The sequence below is a fragment of the Calidris pugnax genome, unplaced genomic scaffold, assembly GCF_001431845.1.
Source record: "Calidris pugnax isolate Ruff unplaced genomic scaffold, ASM143184v1 scaffold212, whole genome shotgun sequence".
Lineage (NCBI taxonomy): Eukaryota > Metazoa > Chordata > Aves > Charadriiformes > Scolopacidae > Calidris > Calidris pugnax.
In genome coordinates, this window is record NW_015091012.1 from 89,110 (window position 1) to 117,000 (window position 27,891).

At 40.5% G+C, this 27,891-nt stretch overlaps 1 protein-coding gene across 1 annotated transcript in view; it reads left to right on the top strand.

Moving 5' to 3' along the window:
- The window catches only part of MOXD1 (monooxygenase, DBH-like 1), a gene marked incomplete at its 5' end in the record, with an annotated part of 46,297 nt that overhangs the window by 12,325 nt on the left and 6,081 nt on the right, over positions 1-27,891 (top strand). Inside the window, 7 exons of the mRNA XM_014955643.1 lie at positions 1,343-1,489; positions 3,111-3,278; positions 3,403-3,486; positions 19,404-19,583; positions 21,215-21,317; positions 22,599-22,765; positions 24,497-24,688. Of these exons, the coding sequence (XP_014811129.1) occupies positions 1,343-1,489; positions 3,111-3,278; positions 3,403-3,486; positions 19,404-19,583; positions 21,215-21,317; positions 22,599-22,765; positions 24,497-24,688 (1,041 nt within the window). The remainder of the gene's footprint in view (positions 1-1,342; positions 1,490-3,110; positions 3,279-3,402; positions 3,487-19,403; positions 19,584-21,214; positions 21,318-22,598; positions 22,766-24,496; positions 24,689-27,891) is intronic.

Sequence of the window (27,891 nt, forward strand, 5' to 3'; positions counted from 1 at the left end):
TGATAAAAAATGGTCAGGTTTTACTCTTTTCATTGTTGAAACTGCATTATGACTGAGATAATTTTATATAATTTTTTAACCAGATTAATATACCTTAATGAAATGTTTGGGTGTGCAGTTATTTGTATATCTTTGCAGGCAGACCAGCTTGTGAACGCTGACTGGTGTGGTTTCTTGCACACACAGATTTCCAAGGTTAAGTGGGGTTAAATTTAACATTATGGCTCCTAAATGATCCTTTATTGAATTTATAAGGTATCAGCTACTTCTACCCGCATCAAAATACTTGGGCATAATATTTTATAATTTTTTAGCTTGGTTACCTCCACTTTAACAAAAGGGAAAGGCTAGAAGTCTCTCTAAAAGTGAATTAATAAGGTATCGGTTACTTTTACAGGTATCCAAATAGTTGGACATAACATTTTATATTTTTTTCAAATTATAACCAAAAGGGGAAAGCTAGAAATCTCTCTAAAAGTGGAAGGAGGTCCAAATAGCTGCAGGACCAAGAGCCTTCAAGGACCTCACTGTTAACGGTTAATTAATTAATCATGCCTGTAGCATGGTCGGCACCAGAAATTAAAAGCCCTGTTAATTAAAAGCCCTCTTCCCCGTCCCAAACTGGGACCCTCAAAGGAGGGTGACCAGAGGAGGTCCAGTGGAGGTGGTGGCCAGGGGTGGGAGATGAGGGAGGGACGGGTCCCAGCTGTGTGGGGCCATGGTAATTTGGGGTGAGGAGGTTAATGACCCTCCATCGCTTCTCCATCGCACCGTGCCTCTGCCCAACCCCAGGCTGGGGGTGTCTTTCTGACAAACAGCTGCTTCCCCTCCCCAAAAAAATAATCCCCCCCCCAACCCAGCAGCACCTTTTGTGTGAACCCAGGACTTTCCACACTCGTTAAGCCATGGAGTTTCTGGTTCTGGTGGGTGTTCATTCAAGAGGTTGGCTTTCTGCAGGGAAGAAAAAAACAGAAAGGAAAAGTTGTATTGGTGTGAATATTAAGTGAAATTTGTTCTTTCTGTAATTTCTCTCCAAATTCACAACACCCCCATCGTGATAAATCAGGCTTCTGTGTTGTTGGGTACAGTCGGTATTTCTGCTCTTACATACAGGCAGCATGTTGATAAAGATGCTCATGACATTCTTTAAGCTGCTTTTCCTGAAGATTTTTAATCAAAAAACCATTCAGTTTCACCTCAAATTCATCTTCTGATACAAAGCTATGATAACCTCAGTGTTTTACATAAAGATGTGTTTTAAGAGGCTTCAGTATTGGACTTAAAGTTTTATTTTTAACTTATTATTAGATTTTAATAATAGCCCACCTTTTCTTTTCCACAGGATTATTTTACAGATGAAAACAGAGTACTTAAAAAAGACCCTCAACAGGATTACCACCTGGAATACGCCATGGAAAACAGCACGCATACAATATTGGCTTTTAGCAGAGAACTGCACACTTGTGATACAAATGACAAAAGCATAACGGTAAGATGCTCTGCCTTTATGTAGTGAGATGAAGTAATTAATGCAGGCCAAATGCATACACGATTATGAAGCTGGTTATTAAATTTGTATCATAGTAAAAGGACTGAATTAGAGAAATTCACTCTCCAAAACATGTTAGGTCTACTTATATATACTTATATACTATATACATAAATATATACTATATACTTAAATACTTGTGCTGGTATATAAAATACTATTAAGTATATTAAATGCTATGAAGCTCCTATATTTTAATTTGAGCTTTCTTTTTCCTTCTACTTTAATATATTATGTTCTCTTAATTTTTCACATACCAAGTGAACACAGGATTGAAAGAGGTACCTCTGGGCCATCGAATCCCGTGTCCCACAGTTACAGTCATTCAAGAGATGCCAACTTGAGAAACACTTTTTAGGTCTGACACTAACTTGTAATTGATCTTAAAGGTAGACTTTTAAAAAAACATTGGGGCAGATATATATTTATAGCATATTTTTGGTTTTATTCCTATATTAAAAATAAAGAAGATGAAGACTTCTGTGATAAAACTCTTCCCATGCTAAAATACTTTTAATGGTAAATTCTCCTGTTGCCCTGGGGACTGCTGTGCTGTTTCCTAAGGATAATTTTAAATTATATGAAGTTGATGGTTTTTGTATCGGGAATGACAGATTGGATTTGCAAGCCTTTCTATGCTTTGATTTGTTTCCTACTCATTTTGGAAACGTTGCTGTAGTTGTTCAGCACTATTTTCATTATCTGTGTTTTCACAATATAGGCTAAACTAAGGACATGAGGAGCTGAGAGGTGCAGGAAGCAAAGCACAGCTGTATAAACGGCCAGATGTCCAGGCAGCCAATGGATCTATGGTTTTTGCACCTGCTCTGAATTGTCTCCGTATAATTTAACATTCTGAGACACTTCAGGATTTATTAGATTATTTTGTCTCAAGGGTGATGATTCCCACCTGAGAATGGTTTGCAGAGAATTGACCTGTGCTGTGGCTGTAAATTGATTTTTAAGACATAAATCTGTTCTGTAACTGTATGTCTTTCTTCCCTGGCGTGCAAGGACAGCAGTTCACAGAAGGTTTTTCCCATCTTTACAGAGCTGATCCTGGGAACTGTTTTGGCAGTAAACCTGTTCGTTTGGTGGCCAAATGAGTGGCATCTCTGGAAAGAAATTGCTTGATGTGTTTAGTTGGTTCCCTCTCTGTGAGTCTGTTCTGCTGTTTGCAGATGTGATTTAAATTTGAGGCATTAATGAAGTAAAGTCTCTGAGAGATTAAAGTTCTGCAGATCTGCAATGAACCCTATAAGTATAAAACATTATTAATTTTAAAGGTAGTAGGTGACTGCTCCTCTGGTATAGAATCATAGAATGTTTCAGGTTGGAAGGGACCTTAAAGGTCACCCAGTTCCAACCTCCTGCCCTGGGCAGGGACACCTCCCACTAGACCAGGTTGCTCCAAGCCCCATCCAGCCTGGGATATACATTGTCATTGTTCAGGTACAGCAACACTACATCTTACCAATCTGAAGTATTCTATGAACCATCCAAGGAAGATCTTGTTCCTATTCTTGATGGGTTTTTTGGTGGTTTTCATATCTTTTTCCAGGAGAGCACAGTGCGGGTAATATGGGCCTACCACCACAAAGACATGGGAGAAGCAGGTCAAAATTACCACGGGTCTAATCGGGGTGCAAAGAGTCTACGTTTACTGAATCCCGAGAAGGAAGAAGTCTTATCTGCCTCTTTGCCATACTTTGACTTGACAAACAAAGACGTAAGTTACTCCGGGTTTTGGGTTTATGTGGAGATGGGGAGAAGGTGGCAGCCAAAGCTTTGGGCGACTGCAACAGGGTGATGTGACTTTTATAATCGTCTTCTTGCCCTTTTTATTAAGACAGGTGCCTGTACCAGACAAGGATACGACATATTGGTGCCAAATGTTTAAGATTCCCGTACAACATGAAAAGCATCACGTAACAAAGGTGAGTGACTCTGATTGAGCACATTGAGAGGAGCCCAGATAACAATTATCCTTACACTTTCAAAATTTGCTTCAGTGCTTACTGGAACAAAAACAAGACCTAGTGTCAGTCTTCACAAACATGGGTTAAATGTGTGTGTGTGTGTGTGCCCAGGACCTGATCCTGGTGAGCCCTGGTAACCAGCACACACAGTGACAAAGCCCCTTTCTTTCTCTTCTCCTACTTCCTTTCTCTATCTTAAGAAAATGAGGTTGAAAATCATCCAGTTCCAATCCCCTGCCCTGGGCAGGGACACCTCCCACCAGACCAGGTTGCTCAAAGTCCCATCCAGCCTGGCCTTGAACACTTCCAGGGATGGGGCATCATCTATTAGCACAAGGTGAAGAAATAAGTAGCATAAGAGATCTCAAAATCAGTTGAAGGTAAATTATGTAAGACCTTATGTCTTTTCTTTCTCTTTACATAATTTTCACGCTATTTTCCAAGAACCTCAGGTAATGAGAAACAGCATATTTTCCATTGACTGATGTAAGCTTGATCAAACAGCGCTCCATGTGCACGAGATAAGATTGTAAATCTTAAATTGTGCACGAGATAAGATTGTAATCTCGTGTTCATCTTATAGGTAGAATAAGGACATGGATGAGTAGTTTCTCCTTATGCTGCCTTTACCAGTGGAGAACAGAGATAATGGGGCACTCAGCCAGGGTTAGGACTTCTCTGTTTAATCTTCCTTTGTTTCATATCTCTTGGAACTTCTTCCCTAGGGAAGAGATTGTGTCTTCCTACGTGTCTCCACAATGCCTTCTGTTACAAGATCTTCTCTGATGCCTGCAGGGACTCCTGCAGAAATAACTCATAATAATATTATGCCTGCTAAGAAATAAAACAAAATAAGATGATTTCTCAATAGCTGGACATAATAGTGATAAGAGTTATCCAGATTACAACCAGTACCAGGCACTGAGCTCGTTTTGTGACCCTCATGGAATACATCACTCCTCAGCTTCGAGCAGCAGGGGATGCTTGAAAATTTGTTAAACTTCTACAGGTTTTCCTTTCCCTGTGTTTTCTTTTTTTTTTCAGCAGAACCAACTATCAGGATAACAGGTCAGTTTTGAAAATAGCTGTATGCAGAATGGACGAAAGGGGTTGCTTGGAGGTGATAAAAAGCAACCGTCTGTCTTCTAGTTGGCTGTTGGCAGGATGGTCCTGGAGTGGTGGACCCTGGCTGCTCTTTGAGTGGGAGAGGGCACATCACTGCCTGTCTGCAAAATCCTCCCGCAGCTACATGTGCATTGACCTGTTTTGCTGCTTTGAGCTTCAGGCTGTGGTATGTGCCTTGGGCTAAATTACAGGGATTTTTACTTTTCTCACATACGGAAATTAGCCAGGAGCTTTCTCAGAAGTAGCCTTCTTAGGAAAGTGTTTCACTTATTAGCCCAGACTTTCTGGAGATTGGTTTGAGCTTATTTCTTGCTAGGATTTTTGCAGTGCTCTGCAAATATCATAGACTCATAGAATGGGTTGGGTTGGAAGGGACCTTAAAGACCATCCAGTTCCACCCCCCCCCCCCACCAGCCCAGGTTGCTCCAAGCCCCATCCAGCCTGGCCTTGAACCCCTCCAGGGATGGGGCAGCCACAGCTTCACTGGGCACCCTGGGACATGCTCTCACCACCCTCACAGCAAAGAATTTCTTCCTAATTACTCATCTAAATCTCCCCTCTTTAAGTTTAAAAGCATTGCCCCTCATCCTATCACTCCTGTTATATCACTCCACTCTCCTGGAGCCCCCTTTAGGGACTGGAAGACTCCTGTCATATCACTCCACTCTCCTGTAGCCCCTTCAGGGACTGGAAGGGGCTCTAAGGTCTCCCCGGAGCCTTCTCTTCTCCAGGCTGAACAACCCCAACTCTCTCAGCCTGTCCTCACAGCAGAGGGGCTCCAGCCCTCACAGCATCATTTTCATCATTTGAGTTTCTGCATCATCCTCTCTCTTCTAAACCCCCCATTTTACAAGTCTCTTCTTTATTTCTCTTTCAGTTTAAAAAAAAAACCCGAAAATCTTCAGTGGCAGTCCTCTGGAGCTTCTGAAATCCTTTAATTCTCACACTGTCAAGATACCTGATTTTCATGGTGTTCTAAGTGTGAGCTGACGTGTCGCTCTTTATTTTGACCATTTGTAAGACTATTTGTTTGTGATTGTTCATCTCTGCCTATTTGCTGAATTTATTTTTTTGCTTGCTGTGAGCTGGCATCCAGAATACGCTTCCCAACAGCATGAAAGTGAAAATTTGTTTCACCTTCATGAGAAATGCTTCCCTGTATTTTGGTAAATACAGCTTTTGCTGTATTTTCAAAGCCCGTTTTCACTCCTCTTTCCACTTGTGGTTCTACAGATACAGATTTTTATTACTGTCTTTAGCTTAGCTTTCCATACTCCATGTCTGTTTGTTTAATATAATTGTATTGCTTATTAATCTAAGTGAATCTGGTAAAGATTTATTACTTTGGCTCCACGTTAACCTCAGGTCTCCCATCTGCTCCACTGGTTTTCCCCACCGCAATTAGAAAACTTTAAAATACTGTATTTCCTCGGGTGTCTCTAGCTTCTCTGCGGATTTTCTGTACCTGTGGTCTCCCACTACTCCTGACAAATTGTTTAATGCTGTGTGGAAACTTCTGAAAATGTACAGCATTTACTGGTGAAGGAGTGGTATGTGTATCCTACATGCCAGACACGCCATAATCGATTTGTGTGAAGCTTTTCGGCTCCAGTGTGTAACGTGTCTGTGCTGGTTTCAACACTCCATAAATTTTCCCTCTTTATTTCCTTAATTTCTTTGAAATATACCGTGTTTTCCTCAGGGAAAGTAGTTTCACTGGCTTTGGTATTAATAATCCCATAGACAAAAACGTGTTGAACATTGAATTTCACTATTAAGAGAAGGAAAACCAGTTTATGTAAAATGACAAATGCAGTTGGGTAGTAGGGTCATTTAGCTGTATGTACAGGTCTTTTTTTCTAAGAATTACTCATTTTCCTAAATTTCCAAACTCAGTCAGAGAAATACTGTCAGAAAGGTTCAGTCTCTCTCTCTCCTTTGACTGCAGAGAGAACCCAGGTAACCAGCCTGGATTAGACACGTAGCTCCCAGATGGATGGATCAGGGGACAGAAGACAGTGTGACAGGAGCAAAAAATCACAACATAAAACTTCTTATTTTATCACATGTCCCACCAGAATGATCAGGGGACAGAAGAGAGTGTGACAGGAGCAAAAAAATCACAACATAAAACTTCTTATTTTAAATTTCCCTTTAGGGAAAATGGATTTTTCTCAACCATAAGACTATGTAATTTTCTGGCACTCAGCTTAGGATGTGACTAGGGAAAACAGGCCAAGCGTATCACCCCAAAAACTTAATTATTTAGCATTAGCTGAGAAACATTACATAGGGCGTATTTTTATATAAGCACCAAAGTTTTCCATCGTTGATCTGCTTAGAAAAGGAAGCCCCTTCTCAGTTAAAGAAAGGCCAGTATTAGAGCACACCAGCAGCTGCCAGTTAATCTTCATGTTCAGTTTCAGAGCAATCTCTGATAAGGAAAAACTCCAAAAAAAACTTGTTGCCAAGGGTAACTCTGCTTTTTGACAGTGGAATGCTTTAGTAATACCAAAGACCCCAGTGTGAAAATACAAAGGGGCTCCAGTTTAAGAGACTGATTGATTGAAAGCCAGAAGGGCAGCCTGTAGCCCTCAGCACCCAAATGAGGGCACTGATTTTTAACTTGAGTGATACCAGACAGTAGCAGCTTGTTGTTCTCTGGCTTGAATCTTAACGTTTTTGCTAAACGTGATAACTCTAGCAAATTGCATCAGGCGGCCTGACATAAACAAATGTTCTCTATTTTCCTGTACCTTCCCCTGCAAAGCAATTTTGGCCTCAGTAGATTAGGTTGGCAACCAAACGATGATCTGACGCAGCGGAGCTTGAGAGGTCTCTGCCCTTTGATCCGGGCTGTCCCCTCAGTGCCAGCCTGAATTGGCTCATCAGGCTTTTCAGTGTTAAAGAATCTTATAACTCAACTGGCTGGAAATTAAAAGTTTCCCAAGCGGCTCTCTCGAGAAAAAACAGAAAAGCCATCTTTCACATTCTGCTCAATTATTTCATATGTAGAATTATTTCGCGCATTATTTCATTCCGTGAACAAAGACGAAACTACGTAGGACCAGAGATTTTCCCATCCCACCAAACTTCATATTTATGAAGTTTTTAGTGGAGCTTATTCTTATTTTGTGGTAGTCTTCTTTCATTTCACTTGAATATCTTTACAATGAGAATGCTTAAACTATGCAGCTATTGCTGCATTATTTCTTTCATACCAGTATGCAAAAATAATATACTTCATTTCTGTCATCAGAAAACTTGAACATCTAGTTAATTTAACTAGATTTCTTTGATTTTTCTTTTTTTAATTAAAATTACATCCATCCATTATGGTGATGTACTGACTATGCCAGCACGTGGTTGGAAAATATGTATTTTATGTGATTTTCTGGTTAAATGAAAGTCAGAATTTATGTAATTTCTGGTTACATCCAAGTGGTAGATGACAGGAGCTTTAGCTTAAAATATCACCAGTGGTGGGCATGGAGAAGGGGGAGGTATAATTCCTATGGAGCTCTCTGAGCTTCCCCTGCCAGTTCTGAGATGATTTGTTGGGTGATCTTCAGGAGAGGACTGCTATTCATAAACCCCATTTTATCTTGTACCACATCTTTGTTTCCTTTTCCTCATCCTTAGATTTGTGTATGGTTTTAAGGTAAGCCTGTGATTAGGTGGTGCAAGGAAAAGAGAAGAAACTTGTGCCTAGGACTCGTCTGCAGCCAACTGATCCACACTAAATACTTCAGAGTAGAATTGGGCCTTAGATGAGGAGTTATAAAACATCTTCTGTGCAAATACCAGAACAGCAGGTTCATAGGTAGTAAAATCTGACTTGATGGGGCTTGCACAGTGTGAGTGTCTGAATGGATCACAGAACAGGTCCACCTTGGTCCTATGAGCATCTTGGCATCGCTTCTTCAGATCAGCTTTCTAATTCAGACAAGTGACATAGTAGCAACATCTTAAGCAAATTTTCTGTAGGGCCACATTTAATTGCTCCAATGTCATTTAAAGGGAGAAGAAACTTAATTTCTGATCTAACTATTTAAAGTGTTTCTCTTCAGTACTGACCTCTCACTGTGCAACCCCAGCATTAGCCACTGGGGTTAATTTTCAGAGAATAATGTTAAGATGCCATCTCCATCTCCATCATCTCCATCATCTCCATCTCCATCTCCTCTCCATCTCCATCTCTATCTCTATTTGTCCATATGTCCAGAGCATAGATTCATTGGCTCCCAGGAGTAAAACTGAAAGAAAGAACATAATAACAGCAGAAAAATACACAGACAATAGTCAGACAATACCATTCCAGCACATCCATACATACTGTGTACAACATCAAAATTCACACAAATGACACTGAACCATGGGAAGATGGTGAATAGGTCCTCTTTGAACCAAGACTGAAGTGAAGTTTTACCTGGTATGAAAAGACTTTACACCTTGGATCTAACTAAAATACATAAGAAATCCCCAAACCCAAAACACTTTAACCTGAGAAAACCTAAGTATCTGAGCAAATGATTATGAACTGCAAAGTAATGCTCTTCAATCTCCTTTCTCCGTCCCTTCATTTCAGTGACCTTTCCGGTGCTGTCTCTTAGGTTGTTTGGGCTGGAATTGTGTCTTTCTGTTTTACGAAGTGCCAATTACAGCTTTGGTTCCTAGAGAATTAATACAGTATAATTTTAATACATTATTCTCAAGCGACTTCAAAAGAACTATGTCATCTGAAAATGGCCCTTGTTGTGTGACTTCAGGGGTGCTGTTGAGGGCTGTTGGAGGGTACCAAGGGTACCAGGATCTGGCTCGGGGTGAGAAAATGTGGAAATCATAGTATTAACATAGGCATTACCTAAACACACTTATTTTGTAAGCCATCTCATGTTTGTATATTAACCCTGTAAATATCAGTTTTTAGAGGATTATGAGCAATAGTTCCTGGTACATATTCTGCTGACTCAGGAGGCTGTGTCATGTCTCTTTTCTCAAGTCACAGGCGACAGGACGAGAGGAAATGGCCTCAAGTTACCCCAGGGGAGGTTCAGGCTGGATATTAGGAAAAATTTTTTCACTGAAAGGGTTATCAGACACTGGAATGGGCTGCCCAGGGAGGTGGGTGAGGCACCATCCCTGGAGGTGTTCAAAAGACGGGTTGATGTAGTGCTGGGAGGTATTGTTTAGTGATGCTCTTTGTTGTGTGGGTGTCTATTTTTGTCAGTTAGGTTGACGGTTGGACAAGATGATCTTTAAGGTCCCTTCCAATCTAGAAGATTCTGTGATTCTGTATGTCAAAATCGTGAATTTTGTGTTTATTTTGTCCTGTGCTTTCCCTTCAGCAAAATTTAGTTGTCAGAGCATCCAGGTTGGTGACTCTTGTAGAGACTCAGTACGCGAATCTTGTATCTTGTAGCAGCTCAGTACCCTGAGGTATATGGGTCAGGAGAAGAGAAAAGGGTAAGAAAGTGATGGTCAGGCAGTGGAACCAGGGACACGTATCCTGGGAAGAGTATAGGGATGCTGACCAGTTGTGTAGGGATGGGGTCAGGAAGACCAAGCTGGAGCTGAACTTGGTGAGGGATTCAAGAATAGCAAGAAGGGCTTCTACAGGCATGTCAGCCAGAAAAGGAAGGTCAAAGAAAGCATGGATGCCCTCATCAGCAAGACTGACAAACTGGTAACAATGGATGAGGAGAAGGCTCAACATTTTTGCCTCAGTCTCACCAAGAAATGGAGACCCTGTGAATTCTCACGCGCTCAGTCTTTGGGCAAAGTTCAGTGTTCACCCCCCAGCAGGAGGAGAAAAATTATAATGTTATTAAGCTACATGATCAAAGGGAGCATTTTGCAGTTGTACAAAAGAATTAAAACCTCTTCCATTGCCATCTCAAAGAAACAGATAGACATCACTGTGCATGAATCCCGATTTCATGAACTAAAGGGAGTACCTGCACTGACTTTATTATTTACACTATTCAAATTATATGTTCCTCTTGAATGTATGTAAACTTTTTACAGACTACCCATTTTGGCTTTGGATCTGAAACGTATTTGGTTACATATTACTTTATTATTACTATATTGTTTTCACAAGAACGTAATGATGTTGCTGATTAATTGCCGATTAGTTCGGCTTGGTGTGTGTCGATGGTGCTGGGAGTCCATGGCCATAGTGAATACCACAACTGCTCTGCTGGTGTTTCTGCCGCTTAGGAGAGCAATAAAGTGTATTGCCAGGAAGCGTAACCAAACGAAACATGTTTTTTCTTGACCTGAGCTCTTTATCAGATTGCTCCTCAGGGTTATGCTTTTTAACTGTTACTAAACGCCTTATCTGAAATCTTCAGACATACCTCAGGCAGGAACAATGTTTTATGAATATTTCTTTGAGGTATACTTCTTTTGGATTTAGCCTAAATTACTGCATGCCTTTAAAGTCTAAAACTCTTTATGAGTGGTAGGTTACTTAGGAATAGGAATTTAGGAATGGACTTAACGGCAGAGAGAACAAGAAGCTCTTAACCTATCTCTAGTTCTCATGTGTTTTTACTGGTTATTGTGTTGTTTGATTCCTCTTTCCTAATCAAAATATTTAGGTTGTTCTCCACACTAAACTATTGGAATTCTGGACATAGAATGTAATCGTTCTATGGAGTATATAGGAGCAGGAGTATATAGGCACAGAAGAATTTGTGTAAATTTAGAGATTCAGCCTCTTCTCCAAGCCAACAGCACAGAAACAGTAACTTTTACCTGAAAGCACATATTCTTTTCCAACAAAAATTCTACAGCTTTAAGTGGAGGTGTGGTAATTACTTCTCAATGCGGTTTACTAATAAAACTTCAGTAAGAGCCTTCATTGAACAACGCAGTCGCTGAGTAAACAAATCCTTTCTTCTTTATGCCAAGAACAGGAAATATCTGTCCTTTGAATAAGGTTTTCCATTCATGTGGTAAGGACTTTTTCTCCACGGTGATGTTAGATTTTTTGTTCTGCATTTTAAAGCATACGCCAAACCAGTTAAACCCAAATGCCAACAATATAGCTTAAATAAATAAAAAAATAACTTCTCCACACATATCAAGGACAAATCATGCAAATTTAAATGCCTTGAATTGTACAGAACCTCTATTTTTGGTCTGAAAAATTTCCAGCCTTACCTAAACACATCATGAGTTTGGGGGTGGGAGTGGTTGCTGTTGCCTGGACCTTTTCCTCATCTCCATCTCTTTTGTATATTAAAATAAGAGAAGCAAGATATGTCACTAACTACACAGGTTATGTTTTCCTCCAATTGGAACTTGTGAGAAATGTGTATGAAATTAATTTGGATGAACATTTTTGTGTTTGAAGGACAATGCAAGTTAAGCAGCAATGCTCCTTGTGGTATGTAGATGGCTATCAGTGAACCAGAAACAGCGGCTCTGCTCTGCCTCCTGCAATTCACCCACCAAAATATACACCTTTCTAAGCAAGCAGCACGGTATGAATTCAGAGGCATTTGGGACAGAGAGCAATTGAAAGGGTTTTGTTAGTAATGACGAGTGAATTGACAGGCTGAGAGAGTTGGGAGTGTTCAGCCTGACTGAATTGACAGGCTGAGAGAGTTGGGGTTGTTCAACCTGGAGAAGAGAAGGCTCCGGGGAGACCTTAGAGCCCCTTCCAGTCCCTAAAGGGGCTCCAGGAGAGATGGGGAGGGACCCTTGATCAGGGAGGGGAGCCATAGGATGAGGGGTAATGGTTTTAAACTGAAAGAGGGGAGATTTAGATGAGATATTAGGAAGAAATTCTTTGCTGTGAGGGTGGTGAGACCCTGGCCCAGGTTGCCCAGAGAAGCTGTGGCTGCCCCATCCCTGGAGGGGTTCAAGACCAGGCTGGATGGGGCTTGGAGCAACCAGGTCTGGTGGGAGGTGTCCCTGCCCGGGGCAGGGGGTTGGAACTGGATGATCTTTAAGGTCCCTTCCAACCTGAACCCAGATTCTATGATTCTATGATGTGTATTGTATAGTGGGGAAATCAGAAACGGGCACTCAGCTGTGTATGTGCAACTGATACAGCTGATCTCAGGAAAGATTATGGGAGCTAGTCCACGCTAGGCTGCAGCCGGTTGAGCATTGGAGGTATCTTTTTCAGCTCTAATTATTCAGTGGCATTAATTTAATGCTTTCTGACAGATGGGGTGGGGTGGGGGCACTGGGAGGGTGGTCTCTGCCTGACCCCGGGATGCCTGAACTCTGGGCTGAAAGTCTGCAGCAGATTAGTGTCCCAGGCGTGAGGCTGGCCCGGGCAGGCTTTTCTCCTGACCTGAGATAGCTGTTGGGTTGTCGGGGTTAAAGTCCTGCTCTGCCCTGGAGCCATGGACTTAAACATCGACCCCAGCTCCAAGGCATATTTACAGCTCTTGGGGTTTTTGCTCAGCACACCTCTGGGTTGAGTGTGAGAAGCAATGTCAGGCAGAAAGCAACTAATGTTTTTCCTGCAGGACATTTACATGACGATAAAACCATATTATTATTGAGGTTTTTTTCTGGAATACCTGTAGCTTTTTATTGAAAAAGACCCAACTTTATTATGCCAAGTATTTTAAGTATTTGCTTTTCTGAAGAAAAATCTAAAACCTTAAAAGAGATGTTTCAGACAAATATTTGTTCATTCCAAAACTGCACTTCTGAAAAGAAAAAAAAATAAAAATTATTCCTAACAAGAAAACATCATGTCTACCTTTGAAGAAGTTTTCTCAGTTAGGCAAATATTTTGATGTACCTACATGGTACACATTTGTGAAAGAAGTACAAAGACCAGAGTAATCACTAAGAAGGTAATAGTTCTTCCTGAGGATGGATGTAGAAAGCAGAGACCCAATAACTTGGTCTTCTGCTACAAAAATTCTCTCAACTCAACTCAGCCAGTACTCAGTTTCACAATCATCACTTTTTGATCTGAATTAATCAGGGGCATGGCAAACACATACAAATAAAATAACCAACTGCAGGCTTGAAAGTCTCTCAGATGCAGCACTGCCAGAACAAAATCTTCAGTCGAGTTTTTGCTCTCAATTTTGAGATTATAGAAGAATTTTCCTTGTGTTTTCCCTGTGTTATTGCCAGCTACATATGCAAGGTGTTGTGTGAGGCTGGGGCCTTACTCAGAGTCATTTATATGGCAATATACCATCCCACAGCATCTTTTAAATGTAATATTAAGTTGAAGCTACCTTTCAAGCTGGAAAAAAAAAAGTATCATATTTTTCACTGATGTTTCAGTGTAGAAGCATCACTTCAACAAAATGAAAGACCTGTTGCCGTTTTCGTATATAAAAATAAATCCAGCATTTTGTTTTCTGAAGTTCAGAGGGCTCAATTTTCCAACAGGGACACTATGGAGAGGCTGTGGATATAGTTTAATAACTTTCATTGTTTGCACAAGCAGGCACAAAGAATAAACCACAGCTGTTAACATCAAAGAAAGCAAAGCAAATAAAAAAGGGAGAAAAACAGGAATAAGCAAGAAAGACTTCCAGGTTTCCGGAGACATTTTTCCCTTGTAGGGATTCTAACTTCTTGGGCCATTTGAGCTGTTTGCATTTTCATCCTGTTCAATATATTGTACATCGGTACCTTGACCTTGTTTATCATCAGCTTGAAATGCAAGGATGTATTATCTTACAATTTTGGCTTGTTTTTTTTTAAGAAATGAGGATGTGGTACGTTCAGTTTGTGCAGTAGGTGAAGAGATAATAGGAAATGGAAAAGAAGAGGGAATAAAAAATGAAGCTGAGTAACCTGGCACTGGCAGAAATAAGCATTTTCTTTGTTTGTGTGATGTCGGCCTGTTGACTAGAATAGAACTTCTCTTAAATAAACAGGTGGAAAGCACATGTCTTATCTATTTCAACTAACCTGATCATAAGTTGAAAATGTGTTTGTTATATTCTTTTAAGACCAGTATTTTGAGAAGTGCCAAGAGATACAGTACAGGAGCTCTGTAAAAATTCTTGACCTGCCCGATGAATATAGGTCACGGTAATCCAAACGCACAACCGTAATCCATACTTTTGGTTGCAGAAGGCAGTGTCTTCGTTTTGCATTTGAATACATTGTATTTTAAATACCTCCATCTTTTGGAAACCCTGATTTGATGTGGTGGTGGGTTATAGTACATCTATAAGTCTTGTGAGGAGCAGCTGAGGGAGCTGGGGGTGTTCAGCCTGGAGAAAAGGAGGCTGAGGGGAGACCTTCTGGCTCTCTCCAACTCCCTGAAAGGAGGATGTAGCCAGGGGGAGGTCGGTCTCTTCTCCCAAGGAACAGGCCATGGGACAAGAGGAAACAGCCTCAAGTTGAGCCAGAGGAGGTTCAGACTGGAAATTAGGAAACATTTTGACACTGAAAGGGTTATTAAGTCTTGGAATGGGCTGCCCAGGGCAGTGGTTGAGGCACCATCCCTGGAGGTATTTAAAAGACAGGTTGACATAGTGCTTAGTGACATGGGTTAGTGATGATTTTTTATCAGAGTTAGGTCAATGGTTGGACTAGATGATCTTAAAGGTCCCTTCCAACCCAGACAATTCTATGATTCTAATATTTTTGATGTCAGTTAGTGAGAGTCAAATAGGTTCATGTATGTCAGTGAGGTGGGTTAGAAAGAACTTTCTCCCAAGCTTTCAAGAAAGGTAGAGAGGTTGCAGAAAGTAAGTCATCATGAATAATAAAACAGGAGCTTTTTTCTGTGGGCTTCATGAAAAGCAGGGGAGATCGTGTCTTGTTGTACGCACTTGTGTTTTTTTGCAGTCCTGGATGCTTTGGGTGGTTTTGATGTAGGGTGGATGTAGGGCTTTTGTTATCTGAGCCTCTGGCAGTCGGGAAATGTCAAGCAGAAAATGCACTTTGCCTGCAGGGGAAGAAGCCACCAAGGAGCCTGGTGGTGCAGCATCTCTGCAGGCTCATTCTCAGACATGGCAAAGAGATGAACCCTGACAGCTGGGTATTCCTTGCGTGGCAGCAACAGTATGAGCCTCAAGGAACGAGGCAAAATGGGGAAAACAGGTAGTTTTATGCATCTTGCCTTTCAGTCTCCTTTCAGCCTCTTTCTTGACTCCCTTTGCTAACAAGAGGTGGGTAGGAATTAGCAAGGATTACAAGCAATTTGAAGGAACTGTGTTTCAAAGTCACAGGTTTCCTCATAATTATTGAAAGTGAAAGGTGGATTCCCCTTTTCACTGCTAGTCATCTAAATTCCTCAAACCATTGGTGGCTGAAAGTGTCGTTTGAGAGTCCCCTTACACTACAAGAACAAACAAGATTATGAATAAATAAGAATCCAAATAAAAATGAATGTTTCACTTCAATCTGCAGAGTCTGCTGACTATTAGTACTATGTCTACTTTTATCACATTTTTTCTGTATTTCACTCCTTTGCCCTAATTTATGACAGCAAATTATTATCTTCTCATAAGTATTCTAAAAGTTGCACTATTTCCTGAGACAAATTAACAAGACATTCATGGCGATGTTTTTGGGATTCACCTACTAGTATTGTGACTGGAGACCTGCAAACGTAGACCTTAGTTTAGCTTAACTTTCAGTTCTGTGATTTGGGGATTAAAGTCTATCAAAGAACCAAAACCTTTATGTTAAAGAAATTCAAATAACTGGAAACTTTGAATGTGCGTATTAAACAGTCCATGTTTTAAAAATGAATGCCCGTAGTTGGGGATCAAGGCTGAGAAAGGGCTGTTAGAATAGGAATAACCTTGTAGGAGATGAACCTTTTTAGGAGACAAATTGTGTCATCGTTCATTGGAGCTGCAAGTACTCTGGAAACCAGGCCAACTTGATCTAGGTATTTAATTGTAGATACCTGCTCTAGCAACTAATTTTACACCTGAGACCAATTTTGTGCACATTTAAAGGCATTAGTGATTTGCTGAATTTGGCCCCATGTTTGAAGAACTTGGTCATTCTTCATCATTGTTTGTGAGGCTGGCCAGAAAACAAGAATTTTGTTTATTTGGAAAAAAAAAAAAGAGGTTTTGGAATTTCTGTTCAGCTTGTAGCAAACTAAGCTGTTCAGGTGCTCTTTGTGGAAAGTGAGGGAGGAAGAGGGAGGCAGCCTAAACAACCGACTTACTCTATAAGCTAAAATAATATATGGCTGAGTTACTAGGGCAGCACTCACCTGGGATGTAGGATGGCGTGTTTAAATCCCTGCTCCAGTTAATTGCTACAATACAGAATCAAATGCTGTTTTCTTTTCTGCTGAAGTTATCTAGTAAGTGAATACAGTTAGCTGCTCATGGGATCAGAGAGAGGGAACCCAAAGTGTCTAGGCGGTCTGCTCCTCTTTCTTCTCTCATTTCAATCTGAAATGATGCTGTGATCCTTTGGGAGCTGGCCACTAAAATATTTCCATACATTTCTGTGATTAATGAGATTTTCTTAAATTTTTTCTTAGTAAATTTTTGACCACTCCTAATAGTTTTGGGTTATTTTTGTTTTTCTCTATTTGTTTAAAAGGGTAGAGACAAAGGTGGCTCCTCTTTAACCAAGTTGTAATAAAAATGTCCAATCGTGTAACTTCGCTGCTGCTTTTCATTATTTATTAGTGCATCTGAAGAATATAAATTGCCCTGCAAGATGCATTGGAAAGATGCTTAAGGGTTTTGTTCCAGTTTTTTCTTTCTTTTCTTCTGTAAAGAAAGCTGAACAAACCTACTTTTTGAAGTGCCGTTATTGTTTAGGTAACCGACACTGAGCAAGCGATGACAGGATGTGAGTTTCTAATTTTGGTGACGTCCCATTGTTTTGAGGGGAAGCTGGTTTTGAAGTGGTGCTTGTAAGCACAGCAGGTGCTGGGATCTTGTAGCAGCAGGCAGAACTATCACATGTCGGGACAAAAATACTCTTTTTTCTTGGTAGATACAGGGATATACAGATCCAAGGATAATATTCCCGTAACCGTTTCCCTGACTAACCTATACATTATGTGGAGCTTCTGAGTTCCTGAGATATATATTGCTATTTAATGTAAAATCTGTCATGAGTGTGTTTTGGTTGTGCAGTATTTGGGTAAATGTGCGGGTATGTGATGGAGCAGTGGGAAGAAGGAACATCCAGCTGAAATGGATTTCTGAATCTATCGGTCAGTCTGATATATTTGGGAGTAAATTCTTATCTGATGGGAAAACTGACTCTGATCTCCTTCAAAAATAGCTTTTACTTCCGTTGTATGGTAATCTGTGGTGATGGTAACTCTGACTGAAATAGGGGTTACTGGGAATAGTAGGGGAGATCTCAGTCTTGCCCTGAGAACAAAACTTTGGCGCATCCGTGTCAGTTGGCATCCGTCCATTGACTTCTAAGCGCCGTGAAGTGGGTGGTTTTGGGTTGTGCACTTTCTTGGCCAGAGTTGCAGGTACTCAGCGGCAGCTGGACTCCCCGAGAGCCCAACTTCAATGGTGTTTGGCAGATTCATATCAACCAGGGTGGTCTCGATCCGCACAGACTCCGGTTGCTTCTTCCTGCCCTTCCTCTCTTGTAGTTGGTTTAGTGGTTTGAACAAAGTGCAGTTAGATAAATTTCTGGTAATAGTATTGTGCTGACAATATTTTAATAACATAATAAGCTGTTCTTCCTTACTCTGCTCTGATCCTCTGGTAGCTGGGGTTCATGTGCAAAGGTTTTTGCCTGTTTGAAATACCTTCTCTTTTCTAATATCAAAAGGCAATACCACAAGACACCCTACATCTTAAGAGTTATGCCACCAAACCTTCACTTTTCTTGTGAAAACATTAATATTTATCTTATTCGACTTGAATGTAGATCTGATAGAAGGGGATGCAATCTTTGAAAGCAAAAGCAAGTGAAAAACTCCTTTCATTTTAATACTGTTTTCTACAAGCTGTTATTGTGTGGAATATGATGTTTCTGAAAAGCAAAATAATTTTTTTCAGCAGTATTCATGTTTGCTTCGGGGATGTCATCTCTGACAGAGATGATTTAACATCATCCATCTAAATAGAGAGGAAACACTGTAAAATGGGAATAAAATAATTTCAGCCTACCCTGGAGTTCGGTGGTCAAATTATACTGGGGGGCACCCAGGCACCCCTGAAAGCCCTCCAGGTCATCACTGCCATAAACAGGCTGGAGCACCTAACCTCTCCAGAATGACTTCCATGTTAATAAAGTCTTTACAACTGAGTAGATTGTAAAGTAATTTCTAATTTCTTGCAGATGTCAAAAAAATGTGTAAGTCCATCTTGAGCTGCTGAGGAACATGGGGTATAGCTCCAGGCTCGCCCGAGATGTACAACTCTACTTTGAAATAGTAGAAAAGAGGCAGAAACAGGGATGAAGAGTTCTGAGTAGTTCAGACACCAAGCTGGTTTAGCTGGACAGAATTTCAGCTGGTTTCTCTACCCTTCATGCTGGAATGTGGCTAAACAAGATTGTGCAGGGAGAAAGGCAAGTGGCGGCTCAAGACTGGAGTGGGAGAAGGGACAACAAGACAGATGGCAACAGGTTTCTTCAAGACACGGAATTTTCTTCCTCTGCCCTGTTGATGCACTTGGGCAGTGATGTCTTTAATGCTTGGGGTTGCAGAGCGCTGAATTAACATCTCAACCCAACTACAATCTAACGTCAACTTCCCTCTTTTTAGTTCTGTGTGCATCACCTGGATTGAAACAGTCACATCTGAAATGTGTTGTCTTCCTTTTTCCTTTTGATTTTAACATGGACAGGTGGAGCCACTGATCCAGAAAGGCCACGAGAATCTGGTGCACCACATCCTGCTCTACCAGTGCAGCAGCAATTTGAATGACAGCGTGCTGGACTACGGGCATGAGTGCTACCACCCCAACATGCCAGACTCTTTTCTTACATGTGAGACGGTCATTTTTGCTTGGGCCATCGGAGGAGAGGTAGGATGAACGTCTGTCCAGCATGGTTCATCAATGGGGCTTTAAGATGGTGTGAAACCATGATGATGATTTCATCATAATGAAGCTTCCTCTTAGTGTATTAGTGGTTACTTAATTTGTCTGTTTTTAAGGGTACACAATCACAATCCCTAAATAACTTACCAGTAAATCCTCAACTTCTTGTTGGCCTCTTAAGTATGAAATGCAATGAACTTTCCAAATGACAAGCCAAAATTACTGAAAATAGTATAGAAAGCTAGAATCATAGAATGGTTTGGGTTGGAAGGGACCTTAAAGACCATCCAGTTCCAACCCCCTGCCATGGGCGGGGACACCTCCCACCAGACCAGGTTGCTCCAAGCCCCATCCAGCCTGGCCTTTACTCATGGCAATGAGACCTATCTACAGAAAACAGTCTCTGATGCCATGTTGACACCATGTTTTCAGCTTAATTCATCTGTTAATTTATCTGCGGTGCAAGGAAGCCAGAGATGCTGCATGGATCCATCAGAAGAAGTTTAATCCACTATGAGCATTATCTGTGATGTCTGCTTTGTGCATTTTAGCCATCAGCTATGCTCTGACCTACTATTTGTACTTCCAACTGTCTTAATTTAAGTGAAATAAAAAAACTCGTATAAATAAGTTATCATTTGGCAGGCATTATGGAGGCTTTTGCAAGGATGACCCCAATGTTAAAGATCTGTAGAGAGGCAGATCTGGGTTAAATTCAGGTTTACTGGAGTACTCAGTCCACTTACTTCAGTAAGTCCTCTTACTTCACGGAGAGTTGAGGTGATAGTATTTATTACTATATGCTACAATTAATTCATTAATGTCCATCAAGCATAAGAAAGTTGGGATCTCAAATTGCACATTTCAGAAAGTTAGAATGTCAAATTACATATTAAAATATTAGCAATATACTAATAAAATGATGCAGATTAGTTCATATAAAAGGGAATTTCATAGATGTTCACTTAGAAGATACCGGGATTTTGGTTTGAACCAGGAGGGAGCTTTTGAAGTAAATCTAAAAAAACCTAATTACCTATAACCTCAATATTCCCTGGAGATTACTGCTTTTAGAAAATGGGAACATTTACAGTGTAGATTCACCTTCTCATAAGGGTTTCATTGTCAGACGAACTGCTTGATGGTGCAATGTTTATACATTTAAAATGGAATTTTCGTTTTCTGCTCAAGCTATAAATACAGGATAAATAATCATAAGATCACAGGATAATGCAGGTTGGTTGGGACCTCAGGAAATAGACTAGCCTCTAACTCCAAGCAGAGTCAGCGATGACTCTAGACCAGCCTCTAACTCCAAGCAGAGTCAGCGATGAGGTCAGACCAGTTTTCTCATGGTTTTATCCTTTAACAAGCATAGGATCTATTGTTTTGTATTGACATAGTTATCTAGTGCATTGAGCACATAATAAATATATTACACCACAATGTCATGTTCAGAAAGTTTTAGATGAAGTTACCTGTGTAAATTTTATCATTAATATGCTTGTATCGTTGGAAAAAAAAAAAAAAAAAAGAGGAGATGCATTTATAAAAAGAAATTAACTCTTAACCCTGTCAAAAATACCTTAACTCTGTATGTGTGTGCTGATTTCCAGGGCTTCACCTACCCTCCTCACGTTGGCTTGTCCATTGGCACAGCAGCTGACCCTCAGTTCGTTCTTATGGAGGTGCACTATGACAATCCATCGTACACAGAAGGTTTGTGCCCTCACACTCTTTAAAACATGCAAGATTGGAAAATGTACTAGACACAAGTGCTTCTCGTTGCGTTGCAGACATTTTTTGGCATTTTTTAATTTTCAAAACTGAAATTTGAAAGGGGACAACAGAGAGGAAGGTAAGAGATGAGCTAACAAAATGTAGAAGTTCTGCAACACAAATTAGTGTCTGGAATTTTTTTGTACCCTTCCTAATAAAAATGGCTAATACAAGAGAAAATAATTAAAAACAGTTAGATGATAAAGGCAACATAAATTCTGAGTAGATACACAAAAAAATGCTTATGGCTAAATATTTAGATGAATTGAATTCACTTAGTTTTGATTCTTAAAAGCCACAAACTTTTTACATCAGGTTTTGGTTCCTTAAACTACTTTCTGAAATCAAAAGAAGTCCTTAAGTGAGTGAAGCTTTACAATCCTGTCTAGTTCTCCTGTCTACTTTACTCAAGGTGCTGGTATTATCTTCAAATTTGGGATCTAGGAAGCCAGTTTGCATATCTTTAGTCAATGCTCTTTTAATAGGGGAGATTACAAAAAGGGTGTATTTGGTTGTCTGAGGGATGCTGTAATGTGACAAGCAACCCAAAACAAAGAGAAAATATAATTAATGCTAAGGCTCAAGGTGAAGGAATAGATAAATTCACAAGTAGAAGACAACACGTGCCTTGAAAACTTTAAAGAAAAAAATAACCACAGCAACTTTAAGCTTTTCTTTAAGTATTTCATTTGAAAATCATACATGGCACCTTTTGAGGTCTTATTATTTCTTTGTGAACTTTAAGCTCTTCTTTAAGCATTTCATTTGAAAATCATACACGGCACCTTTTGAGGTCTTATTATTTCTTTGTATTGTTTGCTCTGCCTTCTCTCTGAGGTCCATGTTGGATAACTTAATGGAAGGGACACAGGGGCTACAGGCAGCACGTATTTTTCATTCACGAGATCTACCTTCTTCTCTCTGAGGTCCACATTGGATAACTTAATGGAAGGGACACAAGGGCTACAGGCAGCACGTATTTTTCATTCACATCTGAGCGCCACAGATATCAACATACCGTGTTTAATAACACTCCTGTGGGCTTCCCCTATTTATTACTTCCTGCATATGGTTTGACTCATTTCCAGGTTACTGAGGTTGATTACTTGATTTCCATGTAAAAAACTTAGGGCAAGCCTTGAAAAATGTGAAACAATTGGATTTTTTTTTTTTTTTAAATACTGATTTACGGCCGTGGCTGACTGTGTTCTTTTGTTTCAGGCTTGATAGATAACTCTGGTCTGAGGTTAATTTATACTCCAGTTATAAGGAAATATGACGCTGGGGTTATTGAAGCCGGTCTTTGGGTCAGCCTCTTCCACAATATCCCACCGGACATGCCTGAATTTGTGTCAGAGGGTCACTGCACACTGGAATGTCTGGAAGAGGTATGTCTCCTGCCTGAATCCATTGGTTTTCATTCCTAGAAATAGTTTCAGACAGCCCCTTTAACTTCTTGGGAAGATTGATAGTTACCGATTAAAGAGGTATGAAGAAAGGCATCTGCTACATGCTGTCCCCTCCAGAATTTTGAGTCTTTTTGATCTGGGTTTTTGAGGTGCTTAGTATTAGGCTGCTTTACTTACTGGTGTGAGTAATACTGGGTAACACAGTGCTTGCAATGATTTAATTGTGTGTTCCATATATAAGCATACGTTACTCTCCATGGCAAAGCTATAAATAGCCCAGAGTAACTAGCCCAGAAAAAATATCAAGAGAGACTAATTAAGCTCTGTGCATGTGCAAAAGGCTTCTAATAGTGAAGTGAAAGCCTGAAAGGTATTCTTAGACCAACCACAGAAACGAAAGACCTGAAATAGTTTTGCAGCATAGCCCAAAGTACAAAATTATGCATTCAATAAACTCGTGGTTTCATTACGATAATCTAAATATCTCTGCAGATAATGGAAGTATTGTCTAAAATCTGTGATTAATGTATCATGGGAGATTCTCATATACTTTTTCATTTCAGAGAAAGGTTGAATCGATGGTTGTTATGATGTGGTTTGGAGTGAAGTGCAAATTAGATATGGAATTTAAATTTGTTCTTGCTCGTGTTAAATCCTGCATACTGTCCCAGCATTTTTCAGCCTAAAATCACTTGAATAATCTGTTCTTGTGAGGTTTCTGACCTCAAGGCTGTATTTGAAAGGCATTGTAATATCAGGTTATTTCTAGTTTGGGCTCTGAACAAGAGTCATAGTTTAGCAAACCAAAAGCTCAGGTTTGTAGGTCTCAGCTAGAATGGGAGCAGTGTCAGGGTTGTGTCAATTTAGAAAAGTTAATTGTGAAATGTTTTTGACCTGGAAAAAAGTTTCAGAAGTAAACCTATAGTATTTCACTACCAGTTGACTTGAAGATGGGAAGTTGAACATATTACAATTACATTCTTTTAACTTAAAGTGTTTCTCTTGGCATGATACTGATGATAATGTCATTCATAAGTGCATACAATATTATTTTTTTTTCACAGTAAACATCCATGTTCAGCAGTACCAGCCAACAGCAGTAAAATAATGTGCAAGTGTTAGTCTTGAAAGTCTTAATCTATGGAGAATTATTGGCAGTCCAGTAGATTTTCATGAAACCTGTGCATTAGGAGTCAAAACATGTTTGTTTGTCTGTTTAAAAAATCACAGGAAAAAACTAAGCTTTTTTGTATATAAAGTCTTAGTTTCATGTGCAGATTTTTTTTTTTTCTCCAGACTGCATTTTGCTGTGAACTGAGGGAATGTAAAATGCATTTATTAATAAGTTTTCACTCTGTTTGTACATTGCATTACATTACACTGTCTGGGTATGCTGATGGTGTTGGTTGGATGTTGGCATCGCCAACTAACAGGCGATAGGACAAGAGGAAATGGCCTCAAGTTGTACCAGAGGAGGTTCAGGTTGGATATTAGGAAATTTTTTACACTGAAGGGGTTATTCAGTGTTGGAATGGGCTGCCCAGTGGAGTCGCCATCCCTGGAGATATTTAAAAGCTGGGCAGAGGTGGTGCTGAGGGACATGGGTTAGTGGTGGTTTTTGTCAGTGTTGGGTTGATGGTTGGACTCGATGACCTGAAAGGTCCCTTCCAACCCAGGCAATTCTATGATTCTGTGGTTTCCCCTTGCCAGGCTCTAGGTGCTGAGAGACCTGCTGGGATTCATGTGTTTGCGGTGCTTCTTCATGCCCATCTTGCCGGCAGAGCTATCAGGATGCGCCACTTCCGCAATGGCCAGGAGCAGAAGCTTCTTGCTTATGATGATGAGTTTGACTTCAACTTCCAGGAGTTTCAGTATCTGAAAGAAGAAAGAACCATCTTGCCGGTACGACACTCTTCATTCTTTCTCTGAAAGTGTTTAAAAGATCGTGTGCCTGACATTTACTCACATTTAGGATTAATTTTGCTGCAGAAGTCTTGAATGTTTTGTTAATTTTTTCACTCATTGCAGGGGGACTAATGCTTTAAAGTTGCAGTGTCTCAGGAGACACTATGGAACAGGCTGGCCCATCAATTCAAGCTGTTCATTGGGTGTGTTAGGTGTCTACTACTTGATTTGAACTTTTCTGTTGTGGTAGGCTAGACTTTAGCAAAGACTTTGACACCATTTCCCACCACATTCCCCTGGAGAAACTGGCTGCTCATGGCTTGGACAGGCATACTCTTTTGTGGGTAAAAAACTGGCTGGATAGCCAGGCCCAAAGAGTTGTGGTGAATCCAGTTGGTGGCCAGTCACAAGTGGTGTTCCCTGGGGCTCGGTACTGGGGTCAGTTCTATTTAGTATCTTCATCAGTGACCTGGAAGAGGAGATGGAGAGTACCCTCAGTAGGCTTGCAGATGGCACCAAGTTGGGTGGGACTGTTGACCTGCTTGAGGGGTAGAAAGGCTCTACACAGGGATCTGGAAAGGCTGGATGGATGGTCTGAGGCCAATGGGATGAGGTTCAACAAGGTCAAATGCTAGGTCCTGCACTTGGGTCACAACGACCCCCTGCAGCGCTACAGGCTGGGGGCAGAGGGACTGGAGCTGCCCGGCAGAAAAGGACCTGGGGGTGTTGGTCAATTGTCAACAGAACATGAGCCAGCAGTGTGCCCAGGTGGCCAAGGTGGCCAACAGCATCCTGGCCTGTGTCAGGAACAGTGTGGCCAGCAGGACTAGGGAAGTGAGCATCCCTGTGTACTTGGCCGTGGTTGTAAAGCACTGGAACAGGCTGCCCAAGGAAGTGGTTGAGTCACCACCCCAGGAGGTATTTCAAAGATGTGCTGAGGGCCATGGTTTAGTGGTGGACTTGGCAGTGCTAGATTAACGGTTGGACTTGGTGATCTTAAAGGTCTTTTCCAACCTAAAAGATTCTATGATTCTTTGAAATACTTAAACAAAGCACATTATAAAATCACACATGTGCCTGGTTGTGCCATCTTTGTGCATCCAGCCAGCTGAAAAATGGAAGCACCACTGCGTGGCTTTATGGAGCCGTTGGAGCCAAGTAGCACATCCTGAGTATTTGTGCACAGCAAGTATCCAGCCTTGCAAACATGTGTCTACAAATCAGCCAAGCCCTCTGTTTGTTTCACATTTTTATTTGTTGTTGGGAGTAAAACTCTATGCTCATGTTCCACATAAGGTTTCAGTGAATAAACAAAGTCCTTCAGAAGAAGAAATAATGCAATTCCATCTGCTGTTCTTGTGAGAAACATGTAATTTATCTTTTAGAAAAATCCCAACTGCAATTAAGTTATAAAGCAGTTGCTATCCATAGGTATTGCATGAAAAAAATCTACATTTTTTTTTGGTTGCATCACTCATTTAAAAATTATTCACTCAACCTTTGTTAGTTCCAGCTGGCATCTATTTTTCAAGCTTTGGCCTGAGGACAGAATGTTAGTGCTGCAAAAGTTGGATGCTCCAGACCTGAGCAGCAGAGCAGCTGGAGCTCCTGTCTGGGAGCATGTGAACAAGCCCATTACTTGATGGAATTGGTCAGATGCAAAATAGAAAACTGGATTTCTTTTTTTACGATTGAAGCCTGTAAGGGAAGGGAGCTGGAACTGGTCAGATGCAAAATAGAAAACAATTTGATTTCTTTTTTTATGATTGAAGCCTGTAAGGGAAGGGAGCTGGAAAGACCTTTGGAATGGCTGAACTTCAAATATGGTCAGGACCCCCACGGTTTAAACTTCCAGACTTCAAGTCCCTTCTCCTATGTCTCTTCTCCCACACTGGGATACTTTGATATTTGTCCTTTAAAGGCAAGAAGCTAAAATGCTATTTTTCTAATTTAATTTCTACAGCAAAACATGGACGTTCAGGTGCAGGATTTGCTCTTTGAAGTCCAACTGCTTGTAGTCCACAGTGACTTCAAAGACAAACTGGTGTTACCTCCTCCAGGAAAGAAGTGCTGAAGGGTTTAGGAAGAGGGCTGGCAGAAGATGACAGGTTTGCAGAGAAAGCCTGTAATATTTTTAGGAAAATCCATGCAGATTATAGAGAAAGGCCTCTTAAAATTCAAGAACAAAAGGGTGTAGACAGCAGAAAGACTAAAAGAGGTATTTGATGGTATCAGCAACTTAAAAAAGACAACTCGAGTAGAAGCAGGAATTCTTTCTCTGAAGTGAGCCTTTTTCATGCCTTTTATTGTTTTCATCTTATGCAAAAAATACCAGTACAGTTTTACATACACCATTCTGGTGTAATTCAGACCACAACCTGATCAATTAATTATTAATGTTAAAAATTTCCATAGACGTTCTCGTTATTCTCTTCTTCTGCCAGCTCTTCCAATTAACCAAAAAAATCTAACCAAAACAAATAAACCTCTGCCATCTTTGCGATATGAAGTTGCTCAAAAATATCACATTTTTGACCATCTGGCTATGTTCTTCAATAATTCAATTCCCGCTTTTTTATCGTGGGGATTTTGAGATTTGTATTTGGTCAGGTACAGGGAATAAAGGTACTACCAAACTGTAGATCAGTTTGTAAAGACAGCAAGAAGTTAATTGTAGGTACTTGAGAAGGTAAGTAATCAGCCTTTCCCATACATATCTGTCAATGTAGTTAAGTCTTTGCCTGCCACTCCTCTACTCCCAGGCTTGGCAGATAAATAGTTGTTATTGTGATGTGGAAAACCTCCTTTTCCTCATTTGGCACGTATTTCTGCTGAAGTTGGCAGGATAAATTAACCTGGGGAAAGCTGTCCAACCCAAAACTGGGTGAGTTTTGGAGCAAGACTCACGTGGATACATCGTCTACATAGATAATTCTCCTGAAAATAGGATTATAACTGGGCACCTCCATTGCTATTTTAGAAAAGCAGACCAGACTAGTAATAAGACTCCGTTTTAAATCCATGGGGGATCCCTGAGGATGTGGGATAATATGACTGCTCGGTGCCAAAGCCTTACCATATGCCTATTACCTAATCCTTTGCTCTTTCAAAAAGCCGTATCCACTGCTCTGATTTTTGTTTCTTAAGTGGTTGCTGTCATCTGTGCTTACCTGAAGCTGGTGCTGATGAACTTCAGAACT